The sequence below is a fragment of the Salmo salar genome, chromosome ssa12, assembly GCF_905237065.1.
Source record: "Salmo salar chromosome ssa12, Ssal_v3.1, whole genome shotgun sequence".
NCBI lineage: Eukaryota > Metazoa > Chordata > Actinopteri > Salmoniformes > Salmonidae > Salmo > Salmo salar.
Window position 1 is genome coordinate 16,895,682 of NC_059453.1, and position 12,213 is coordinate 16,907,894.

The following is a 12,213-nucleotide window of genomic DNA, read 5'->3' on the forward strand; positions in this document are numbered from 1 at the left end:
CTCTCCGTCTCTCTCTCTCTCTCTCTCTCCGTCTCTCTCTCTCTCTCTCTCTCGCTCCGTCTCTCTCTCTCGCTCCGTCTCTCCCTCTCTCGTCTCTCTCTCTCGTCTCTCTCTCTCTCCGTCTCTCTCTCTCTCTCTCTCTCTCTCTCTCTCTCTCTCTCTCTCTCTCTCTCTCTCGCTCTCTCTCTCTCTCTCGTCTCTCTCTCTCTCTCTCTCTCTCTCTCTCTCTCTCTCTCCGTCTCTCTCTCTCTCCGTCTCTCTCTCTCTCTCTCTCTCTCTCTCGTCTCTCTCTCTCTCTCTCTCTCCGTCTCTCTCTCTCTCTCCGTCTCTCTCTCTCTCTCTCTCTCTCTCTCTCTCTCTCTCTCTCTCTCTCTCTCTCTCTCTCTCTCTCTCTCTCCGTCTCTCTCTCTCTCGTCTCTCTCTCCGCTCTCTCTCTCTCGCTCTCCGTCTCTCTCTCTCTCGCTCCGTCTCTCTCTCTCCGCTCCCGTCTCTCTCTCTCGCTCCGTCTCTCTCTCGCTCCGTCTCTCTCTCTCTCTCGCTCCGTCTCTCTCTCTCTCTCGCTCCGTCTCTCTCTCTCTCGCTCCGTCTCTCTCTCTCTCTCGCTCCGTCTCTCTCTCTTCGCTCCGTCTCTCTCTCTCTCGCTCCGTCTCTCTTCTCTCTCGCTCCGTCTCTGTCTCTCTCGCTCCGTCTCTCTCTCTCTCCGTCTCTGTCTCTCTCGCTCCGTCTCTCTCTCTCGTCTCTCTCTCTCTCTCGCTCCGTCTCTCTCTCTCTCTCTCTCTCTCTCTCTCTCTCCGTCTCTCTCTCTCTCTCTCTCGCTCCAGTCTCTCTCCTCTCTCTCTCTCGCTCCGTCTCTCTCTCTCTCTCTCTCTCGCTCCGTCTCTCTCTCTCTCTCTCTCGCTCCGTCTCTCTCTCTCTCTCTCTCTCCGTCTCTCTCTCTCTCTCCGTCTCTCTCTCTCTCTCGTCTCTCTCTCTCTCCGTCTCTCTCTCTCCGTCTCTCTCTCTCTCCGTCTCTCCGTCTCTCTCTCTCTCCGTCTCTCTCTCTCTCCGTCTCTCTCTCGCTCTCTGTCTCTCGCTCTCCGTCTCTCGCTCCGTCTCTCTCTCTCTGCTCCGTCTCTCTCTCTCTCGCTCCGTCTCTCTCTCTCTCTCGCTCCGTCTCTCTCTCTCTCTCGCTCCGTCTCTCTCTCTCGCTCCGTCTCTCTCTCTCTCCAGTCTCTCTCTCTCTCTCTCTCTCGCTCTCTGTCTCTCGCTCTCCAGTCTCTCGCTCCGTCTCTCTCTCTCGCTCCGTCTCTCTCTCTCTCTCGCTCCGTCTCTCTCTCTCGCTCCGTCTCTCTCTCTCTCTCTCTCTCTCTCTCGCTCTCTCTCTCTCTCTCTCTCTCTCGCTCCGTCTCTCTCTCTCTCTCTCTCCTCTCTCTCTCTCTCGCTCCGTCTCTCTCTCTCTCTCCAGTCTCTCTCTCTCTCGCTCTCGTCTCTCTCTCTCTCTCTCGCTCCGTCTCTCTCTCTCTCGCTCTCTCTCTCTCTCTCTCGCTCTCGTCTCTCTCTCTCGCTCCGTCTCTCTCTCTCTCGCTCCGTCTCTCTCTCTCTCTCTCTCGCTCCGTCTCTCTCTCTCTCCCCTTCGTCTCTCTCGCTCTCTCGCTTCTCTCTCTCTCTCTCTCGCTCTCGTCTCTCTCTCTCGCTCCGTCTCTCCCTCTCTCTCTCGCTCCGTCTCTTTCTCTCTCTCGTCTCTCTCTCTCTCTCTCTCTCTCTCTCTCTCCGTCTCTCTCTCTCTCTCTCTCTCGCTCCGTCTCTCTCTCTCTCGCTCCGTCTCTCTCTCTCTCGCTCCGTCTCTCTCTCTCTCCGTCTCTCTCTCTCTCTCTCTCTCTCTCTCTCTCGTCTCTCTCTCTCTCTCTCGTCTCTCTCTCGTCTCTCTCTCTCTCTCTCTCTCTCTCTCTCTCCGTCTCTCTCTCTCTCTCCGTCTCTCTCTCTCTCCGTCTCTCTCTCTCGTCTCTCTCTCTCTCCGTCTCTCTCTCTCTCTCCGTCTCTCTCTCTCTCTCTCTCTCTCCGTCTCTCTCTCTCTCTCTCCGTCTCTCTCTCTCTCTCTCTCTCTCTCTCTCTCTCTCTCTCTCTCTCTCTCTCTCTCTCTCTCTCTCTCTCTCTCTCTCTCTCTCTCTCTCTCTCCGTCTCTCTCTCTCTCGTCTCTCTCTCTCGCTCTCTGTCTCTCGCTCTCCGTCTCTCTCTCTCGCTCTCCGTCTCTCTCTCTCGCTCCGTCTCTCTCTCTCTCTCGCTCCGTCTCTCTCTCGCTCCGTCTCTCTCTCTCTCTCTCGCTCCGTCTCTCTCTCTCTCTCGCTCCGTCTCTCTCTCTCTCTCTCGCTCCGTCTCTCTCTCTCTCGCTCCGTCTCTCTCTCTCTCGCTCCGTCTCTCTCTCTCTCGCTCCGTCTCTCTCCCTCTCTCTCTCTCCCTCTCTCTCTCTCTCTCGCTCCGTGTCTTTCTCTCTCTCCGTCTCTCTCTCTCTCCGTCTCTCTCTCTCCGTCTCTCTCTCTCTCCGTCTCTCTCTCTCTCCGTCTCTCTCTCTCTCCGTCTCTCTCTCTCTCTCCGTCTCTCTCTCTCTCTCCGTCTCTCTCTCTCTCTCGCTCCGTCTCTCTCTCTCTCTCTCGCTCCGTCTCTCTCTCTCTCTCCGTCTCTCTCTCTCTCGCTCTCTGTCTCTCGCTCTCTGTCTCTCGCTCTCCGTCTCTCTCTCTCTCGCTCCGTCTCTCTCTCTCTCTCGCTCTCGTCTCTCTCTCTCTCTCTCGCTCCGTCTCCTCTCTCTCTCTCGCTCCGTCTCTCTCTCTCTCTCGCTCCGTCTCTCTCTCTCTCTCTCGCTCCGTCTCTCTCTCTCTCTCGCTCCGTCTCTCTCTCTCTTGCTCCGTCTCTCTCTCTCTCGCTCCGTCTCTCTCTCTCTCGCTCCGTCTCTCTCTCTCGCTCCGTCTCTCTCTCTCTCTGCTCCGTCTCTCTCTTCTCTCTCTCGCTCCGTCTCTCTCTCTCTCGCTCCGTCTCTCTCTCTCTCGCTCCGTCTCTCTCTCTCTCGCTCCGTCTCTCTCTCTCTCGCTCCGTCTCTGTCTCTCTCGCTCCGTCTCTGTCTCTCTCGCTCCGTCTCTGTCTCTCTCGCTCCGTCTCTGTCTCTCTCTCGCTCCGTCTCTCTCTCGCTCCGTCTCTGTCGCTCCGTCTCTCTCTCTCTCTCGCTCCGTCTCTCTCTCTCTCTCTCTCTCTCTCTCGCTCCGTCTCTCTCTCTCTCTCTCTCGCTCCCGTCTCTCTCTCTCTCTCTCTCTCGCTCCGTCTCTCTCTCTCTCCGCTCCGTCTCTCTCTCTCTCTCTCGCTCCGTCTCTCTCTCTCTCTCTCTCGCTCCGTCTCTCTCTCGCTCCGTCTCTCTCTCGCTCCGTCTCTCTCTCGCTCCGTCTCTCTCTCGCTCCGTCTCTCTCTCTCGCTCCGTCTCTCTCTCTCGCTCCGTCTCTCTCTCTCTCTCTCTCTCGCTCCGTCTCTCGCTCCGTCTCTCTCGCTCCGTCTCTCTCGCTCCGTCTCTCTCTCTCTCGCTCCGTCTCTCTCCTTCAACTTTATACTGAACACAAATATAAAAGTTACATGCAACAATTTAAACGATTCTAATGAGTTACAGTTCATATAAGGAAATCAGTCACTTGAAATACGTTTTAGGCCCTAATCTGTTGATTTCAGTCAGCATGTCAATTGCACATTCCCTCCACTTGAGGCTTCTGTGGCGTTGTGTTGTGTGACAGACCTGCACATTTTAGAGTGGCCTTTTATTGTCCCCAGTTTAAGGTGCACCTGTGTAATGATCATGCTGTTTAATCAGCTTCTTGATATGCCACACCTGTCAGGTAGATGGATTATCTTGGCAGAGGAGAAATGCTCACTAACAGGGATGTAAACACATTATTGCAAAACTATTTAGAGAAATAGGCTTTTTGTGCGTATGGAACATTTCTGGGAAATGTTATTTCAGCTCATGAAACATGGGACCAACACTTTACATGTTGTGTTTATATTTTTGTTCAGTATATTTATAAAGCCCTTTTTACATCAGCAAGCAATGGAGATATAGAAGCACAGTGACTGGAAGAGACAGGGAGGATGGAAACAGCAGGTCCGAGACAAGGTAGCATGTCTGCGCGTCTGCAGGCAGAACAACAGAACCTGGATTGGCAGCCAGGAGTCCTGAGGCATGGCCCTAGAGCTCAGGTCCTCAGGGGGAGGGACGGGGACAGCCAGGAGTCCTGAGGCATGGCCCTAGAGCTCAGGTCCTCAGGGGGAGGGACGGGGACAGCCAGGAGTCCTGAGGCATGGCCCTAGAGCTCAGGTCCTCAGGGGGAGGGACGGGGACAGCCAGGAGTCCTGAGGCATGGCCCTAGAGCTCAGGTCCTCAGGGGAGAGGGGGAGAGGGGGAGGGATGAGAGGGAGAGGGAGAGGAGAATCTCTTCTCTCTCTCATTTTGGATATAAAAATATCCTTTCCTCTCTTCCAGTCATCGCTCCTCCTAAAACCATTCTGGAGGACCCAACAGCCACCCTCTTCCAGGTAAGTTTCCTGTTACATACACCCCCCCCCCCCTACAGGTAACGCTCTCCATATCTCTAAAGAACAGAATGAAATTGGACTGGTAAACTGTATTTATTGTTGCTCCAATCAGTGTAAAGTATTAATTAGGGTTGTAGTGGGTTGGAAACAGCATGGAGACATCACATAAACCATACACAATAATAACACAACACATTCTCATGTGCTTTACAAAAATAAATCTATCTCTCTCTGTTGCTCTTTTCTCTCCTGTCCTCCTCTCTCTCTGTGTCCATTCTCTCTCCTGTCCTCCTCTCTCTCTGTGTCCATTCTCTCTCCTGTCCTCCTCTCTCTCTGTGTCCATTCTCTCTCCTGTCCTCCTCTCTCTCTGTGTCCATTCTCTCTCCTGTCCTCCTCTCTCTCTGTGTCCATTCTCTCTCCTGTCCTCCTCTCTCTCTGTGTCCATTCTCTCTCCTGTCCTCCTCTCTCTCTGTGTCCATTCTCTCTCCTGTCCTCCTCTCTCTCTGTGTCCATTCTCTCTCCTGTCCTCCTCTCTCTCTGTGTCCATTCTCTCTCCTGTCCTCCTCTCTCTCTGTGTCCATTCTCTCTCCTGTCCTCCTCTCTCTCTGTGTCCATTCTCTCTCCTGTCCTCCTCTCTCTCTGTGTCCATTCTCTGCCCTACTGACATTCACCACTGTTTGATCTGGGGAGGGAGGGAGGGATGGATGGGGCGAGGCGAGTGAAGGGGGAGGCAGTGTCTGATGTGTGAGGTTGCAAGGGTTAGATTCACAGGGAGTGTAGAGATCCCCACGATTACACCCTTAGAAGTACACACCAGTCTGGAGAGAGATTCTGGAGCCATCTCTCTCACACACACACACACACACACATAGACAGAATCTTCAATCACTTTGTGTCATGTCACAGAAGGAATGTTTCCCATCCCAACATCCCTCCCCTGCCTATTGAGCCGTCCAGTGCCAAAGGGAGCATGTTGTGTCCAGGGAGAGACTGGTGGAATGTCTGTTATCTCATTGCTACACATTGTTTCTTGTTCAGAGTCTCTAATAATAGTCATTAACAGCTCTGTCCATAATAGAAACCAGAGGGACTAGAGAGAGAGGGGAGGAGGAGGGAGACAGGGAGAGGGGAGGAGAGGGTTGGACAGAGGGGTAGAGATGGGGGGAGAGGGTTGGACAGAGGGGGTATGGAGAGGACAGAGGGGGGGTATGGAGAGGACAGAGGGGGGGTAGGGAGAGAGGTAGAGAGAGGGGTAGGTAGAGGGGGGTAGGGAGAGGGGTAGGTAGAGGGGTAGAGAGGTAGATAGAGGAGTGGGTAGAGAGAGGAGTGGGTAGAGAGGTAGAGAGAGGGGTGGGTAGAGGGGTGGGTAGGGAGATGGGTGGGTAGAGAGAGGGGTAGAGAGTTAGGGAGAGGGGTGGGTAGAGAGTTAGGGAGAGGGGTGGGTAGAGAGGTAGGGAGAGGGGTGGGTAGAGAGGTTGGGAGAGGGGTGGGTAGAGAGAGGGGTGGGAGTAGGGGAGAGGGGGTGGGTAGGGAGAGGGGTGGGTAGAGAGGTAGAGAGAGGGGTGGGTAGAGAGGTAGGGAGAGGGGTGGGTAGAGGGGTGGGTAGAGGGGTGGGGAGAGGGGTGGGTAGAGGGGTGGGTAGAGGGGTGGGTAGAGAGGTAGGGAGAGGGGTGGGTAGAGAGGTGGGTAGAGGGGTAGGGAGAGGGGTGGGTAGAGGGGTAGGGAGAGGGGTGGGTAGAGAGGTAGGGAGAGGGGTGAGTAGAGAGGTGGGGAGAGGGGTGAGTAGAGAGGTGGGGAGAGGGGTGGGTAGAGAGGTGGGGAGAGGGGTAGGTAGAGAGGTAGGGAGAGGGGTGGGGAGAGGGGTGGGGAGAGGGGTAGGGAGAGGGGTGGAGAGGGTAGGGAGAGGGGTGAGGTAGGGAGAGGGGTGGGTAGAGAGGTAGGGAGAGGGGTGGGTAGAGAGGTAGGGAGAGGGGAGAGGGGTGGGTAGAGAGGTAGGGAGAGGGGTGGGGAGAGGGGTGGGTAGAGAGGTAGGGAGAGGGGTGGGTAGAGAGGTAGGGAGAGGGGTGGGTAGAGAGGTAGACAGAGGGGTAGGGAGAGGGATGGGTAGAGAGGTAGACAGTGGGGTAGGGAGAGGGGTAGAGCGAGGGGGGAGAGGGTTAGACAGAGGGTTAGAGAGAGGGGAGAGGGGTAGAGAGAGGAGAGGACTGAGGACAGAGGTGGGTAGAGAGAGAACAGGAGAGGACTGAGGACAGAGGTGGGTAGAGAGAGAACAGGAGAGGACTGAGGACAGAGGTGGGTAGAGAGAGAACAGGAGAGGACTGAGGACAGAGGTGGGTAGAGAGAGGACAGGAGAGGACTGAGGACAGAGGGGGGTAGAGAGAGGACAGATGGAGGAGGAGGCGAGAGAGGACAGGAGAGGACTGAGGACAGAGGGGGGTAGAGGGGAGTAGAGAGAGGATAGAGGGGGTAGAGAGAGGACAGATGGAGGCGGCAAGAGAGGACGGGGAGGATGAAGGGGAGATGGGTAGAGAGGGCAGGGGGAGGATTGGGGCAGAGGGGTAGGGAGGGGTAGAGAGGACAAAGGGGGAAGGACGGGAGGGAGAGAAGGTTTTGGGGCTGTGTCTATCCTCAACAGACAGCACTAGAGATGTCTACCTCTCTCAGGTAAACAGAGTCAGTCTGTCAGCCATTACAACCATCAGCACCATTTAAACCTTTCACTTTAAGGGGTTGGCATTCAGCGGTTGTTGTTTGGCTCTCGTGGTGAAGGTGTTTTCCCAACCGCTTGATGAGCCTTCAGTTAGTGGTTGACTTCAAACTGAACTGTGTGCCACCATGTTTGGTGACGGCGAAGAAGCTGTTTGAGTGTTAGAAGTAGATTGAAACTAGCGTCTCTCTTCCTCTCCCTCCAGGCTGACCTGTTCCCTGCTGCCCTGGTCTACTTTGGCTCTGACGTCAAGACAGGTCCGTCTCCCGTTACCTGGGTTGGATTTAAACATGTTGACTTGGATGAGATGGTTCTGGTGGTGGTTCTGATGTGGTCTCTCTCCACAGAGAGTTACCTAGAGAGACATCTCCTGGAGTCCAGTGTCTCGGCCCTACAAGCAGACGAGGCCATTGCTGGGTCAGTCTACCATTGACGTTTAACAACCAAACAACAACATTTGATTTGTGTGTGAGAAGGAGAGGACCAGAAAAGCCTGTTGGTGGAACTGCCCCATCGTCTTGGCAACACGGCTCAGCTGTGTAACCCCGGGCGACGGCTCTATTTTCCTGTCACAGCGCTGTCATCGTCGGAATCCCTTTGAAGGGTTCCGACCAAACGCACGAACACAAACCCCACCTCCCCCTTCCTCTAAAGATAGAGCCATTTCCCCAAACTGACCCCCACCTGTTGTCCTCTCCGCCACCGGTCGAGGACACACACACACCTCATTAACCCATCTCCCCCTTTCATCCATCCACACCTCTCTCTCCTCCTCCTGTCCCTAATTCCACTATTAGCTTCAAAGGGGATGCCAGGGCACCTTCTACCTCTCCCCTACTTCTGTGAGGGAGGGCGAGAGAGAGGGGGAGTGGGAAAGGGGGGTAAGACAGACATTGACATAGTGGAGGGAGCGAGAGAGAGAGAGGGATGTTTAGGTTATTGATAATGTGGCATCCGGGTCAAAGGTGAAATGTTGTTCTGTCAGGAGAGGATGTGTTTGTTCCATCCCCTGGACAGGAAGTCATGCGATAGTGGTGTCATGACCTTTCCTAACCTCTGAGGTCACTAGTCCTGGCCACATGAAAGAGCCTGAACCCCCTGGGGGGGGGGGGACACACTCCACTTCCCAAACACGTCGCTGCCCCATCTGGAGAGTCCAGAAATGTCTTTCTATGAGTTGGGGGTCTAGAGATAGATTGGTTTTGAGAATGTAAAGTACAGGAAGTGTGTGTGTTCAGAATACACATCTGATGAAATCCTGTGGACTGAATGCTCTTTCCTCCCCTCCATCCCTTTCTCTCTCCCTTCATTCCTCACCCTCTCTCTCCCCCCTCTCTCAGCTGTATGCCCAGGTCTTCGCCCCCCTCCTCCTCCTTCTCTTCCATGGTAACAGAGGAGCCCCTTCCAGACCCCCCCGCGGGGACCAGGGAGATGGAGCAGGAGGAGCCTAACACACACAGCCAGGCCCCCAAACCAGTCAGGACGGACACCGGCAAGGTCCCCAAGTGGCTCAAACTGCCAGGTACACTACCAATCAGACCTGTTGAAGGGTTAAAGGGGTAGGTCACTCTAAAATGACCTATTACCTAACTGATAAAGGTAGCATTAGCAATTCTCCGTCATTGTTAACAAGTGTCACCAGGACAGCAGGAAGCCTCGAGGTCAGAGCGTTGGGCCAGTAGCCAAAAGGTCGCTGGTTCATAATCCTGGAGCCGACATGGTGAAAAATCTGCCGTTGTGCCCCTGAGCAAGGCACTTAACCCCGCTTACTCTGTGGATGTCTCAGGGAGAGTTAGGATATGCTACAAACACATTAACCAATTCACACCACTACATACACACCACTACATACACACCACTACACACTACTACACACTACTACACTCTACTACACACTACTACACACCACTACACACTACTACACACTACTACACTCTACTACACTCTACTACACTCTACTACACACCACTACACTCTACTACACACCACTACACACTACTATACACCACTACACACTACTACACACTACTATACACTACACACTACTACACACCACTACACACTACTACACACTACTACACTCTACTACACTCTACTACACACTACTACACTCTACTACACTCTACTACACACCACTACACTCTACTACACATCACTACACACTACTACACACTACTACACTCTACTACACACCACTACACACTACTACACACTACTACACTCTACTACACACCACTACACACTACTACACACTACTACACACCACTACACACTACTATACACCACTACACACCACTACACACTACTACACACTACTACACACTACTACACACTACTATACACTACACACTACTACACACTACTACACACCACTACACACTACTACACACCACTACACACTACTACACACTACTACACACCACTACACTCTACTACACACCACTACACACTACTACACTCTACTACACACCACTACACACTACTACACACTACTATACACCACTACACACCACAAGTGTGAAATAGGACAATTATAAGCACCTACCAAATTATCATAATTGTTTTAAAGGGAGAGTTCATCCTAAAATTAATGGATTGGCAATTCCTAGTTCATCTGTTCAGTCTATGTTCTGAGACATTGTAGTTTCCCTCTTCAGCATGCTGACCCTGTTTACACTGACATAGAGGGTTACCACGCTGGTGGGCGACGTGATTATTCACATCCAACGTGCGATATGGACGTGATATATAATGTTGCAAGAGGCTGTGATGTTCTCCTTTGACCCTTTATTTGGCACAACTAGACCACACTACCTTCTCTATTGAGATGCACTGGACTCCATTCATTCACTCGGCACAGATACTGCTGACCAATCACAAGCGGGCTCTCTCACTCTCTGCATGGCATACACATGCTGCCCAATCACAAGGGTCCCCTGCTTAAAGCGCCCAGTTAGATGCTGGTGAGGAGAGGGAGGGCTTTATCAAAGACGCTACAGTAGGAGAAACTCTGGGACTTTACCAAAGATGGTACAGTAGGAGAAACTCTGGGACTTTACCAAAGATGGTACAGTAGGAGAAACTCTGGGACTTTACCAAAGATGGTACAGTAGGAGAAACTCTGGGACTTTACCAAAGACGCTACAGTAGGAGAAACTCTGGGACTTTACCAAAGATGGTACAGTAGGAGAAACTCTGGGACTTTACCAAAGACGCTACAGTAGGAGAAACTCTGGAGCTTTACCAAAGACGCTACAGTAGGAGAAACTCTGGGACTTTACCAAAGATGGTACAGTAGGAGAAACTCTGGGACTTTACCAAAGATGGTACAGTAGGAGAAACTCTGGGGCTTTACCAAAGATGGTACAGTAGGAGAAACTCTGGGGCTTAACCTCAGTGTGTCGGAAACATGAGTGCTGCTAGTGCTAACGAGAATGACGGTTTGTTGCGAAAGAAGGACGCAGCTTCAGCGGGGTGGCAGTATTTCAGCGGGGTGGCAGTATTTCGGCAAGGCTTCAGCGGCGTGGCAGTATTTCAGCGGGGTGGCAGTATTTCGGCACGGCTTCAGCGGGGTGGCAGTATTTCAGCGGGGTGGCAGTATTTCGGCACGGCTTCAGCGGGGTGGCAGTATTTCAACCCGGCTTCAGCGGGGTGGCAGTATTTCAACCCGGCTTCAGCGGGGTGGCAGTATTTCAACCCGGCTTCAGCGGGGTGGCAGTATTTCGGCGCGGCTTCAGCGGGGTGGCAGTATTTCGGCGCGGCTTCAGCGGGGCGGCAGTATTTCGGCGCGGCTTCAGCGGGGCGGCAGTATTTCAACGCGGCTTCAGCGGGGCGGCAGTATTTCAACCCGGCTTCAGCGGGGCGGCAGTATTTCAACGCGGCTTCAGCGGGGCGGCAGTATTTCAACGCGGCTTCAGCGGGGCGGCAGTATTTCAACGCGGCTTCAGCGGGGCGGCAGTATTTCAACGCGGCTTCAGCGGGGCGGCAGTATTTCAACGCGGCTTCAGCGGGGCGGCAGTATTTCTGCGCGGCTTCAGCGGGGCGGCAGTATTTCTGCGCGGCTTCAGCGGGGCGGCAGTATTTCTGCGCGGCTTCAGCGGGGCGGCAGTATTTCTGCGCGGCTTCAGCGGGGCGGCAGTATTTCTCGCGCGGCTTCAGCGGGCGGCAGTATTTCTGCGCGGCTTCAGCGGGGCGGCAGTATTTCTGCGCGGCTTCAGCGGGGCGGCAGTATTTCGGCGCGGCTTCAGCGGGGTGGCAGTATTTCGGCGCGGCTTCAGCGGGGTGGCAGTATTTCGGCGCGGCTTCAGCGGGGTGCCAGTATTTCGGCTACAGGGAAACCAATGTCAACCAAATGCATGTGTTGTGCCAAAAAGTGCCTCAGAGTTGTAGCGACAACAAGCAGCAACACGACGTGTATTAAATCATTAGAAGAATATCCCCTACTTTACGACGATTGCATGAAGAAAAACAACAACAAACACCTGACAGCAGCCGAGCCCCTCGGCCACAACCAGCCACCAACGTTAAACAGGCAGCCTATTTCTCCACAGTCGCCATCCCAACACTGTAGAACAGAGATAAGGGAGAAGTTGAAACATGACATGTTGAATGACTGGACCAGACTGTTTTGTACACAAGCTGCTCCTTGCAGTCGCTAGGCTCCATGCAGTCGCAAGGCTAGCTGCAGTCGCTAGGCGAGGTGCAATCGCTAGGCTAGGTGCAGTCGCTAGGCTCCATGCAGTCACTATGCAGTCACTAGGCTCCGTGCAGTCACTATGCAGTCACTAGGCTCCGTGCAGTCACTATGCAGTCACTAGGCTCCGTGCAGTCACTAGGCTCCGTGCAGTCGCTATGCAGTCACTAGGCTCCGTGCCTAGGCTCCGTGCAGTCACTATGCAGTCACTAGGCTCCGTGCAGTCGCTATGCAGTCACTAGGCTCCGTGCCTAGGCTCCGTGCAGTC

At 53.9% G+C, this 12,213-nt stretch overlaps 1 protein-coding gene across 3 annotated transcripts in view; it reads left to right on the forward strand.

The window, feature by feature from the left end:
• LOC106564294 (tether containing UBX domain for GLUT4) overlaps nt 1-12,213 on the forward strand; it is a 46,769-nt gene that overhangs the window by 24,357 nt on the left and 10,199 nt on the right. For 2 of the 3 annotated variants that reach the window (XM_045690880.1, XM_045690881.1), the window contains 3 exons: nt 4,493-4,545; nt 7,458-7,669; nt 8,593-8,774. In XM_045690880.1, coding sequence (XP_045546836.1) covers nt 4,493-4,545; nt 7,458-7,669; nt 8,593-8,774 — 447 coding nt within the window. The remainder of the gene's footprint in view (nt 1-4,492; nt 4,546-7,457; nt 7,670-8,592; nt 8,775-12,213) is intronic. The other variant, XM_045690882.1, reaches the window with a different exon arrangement.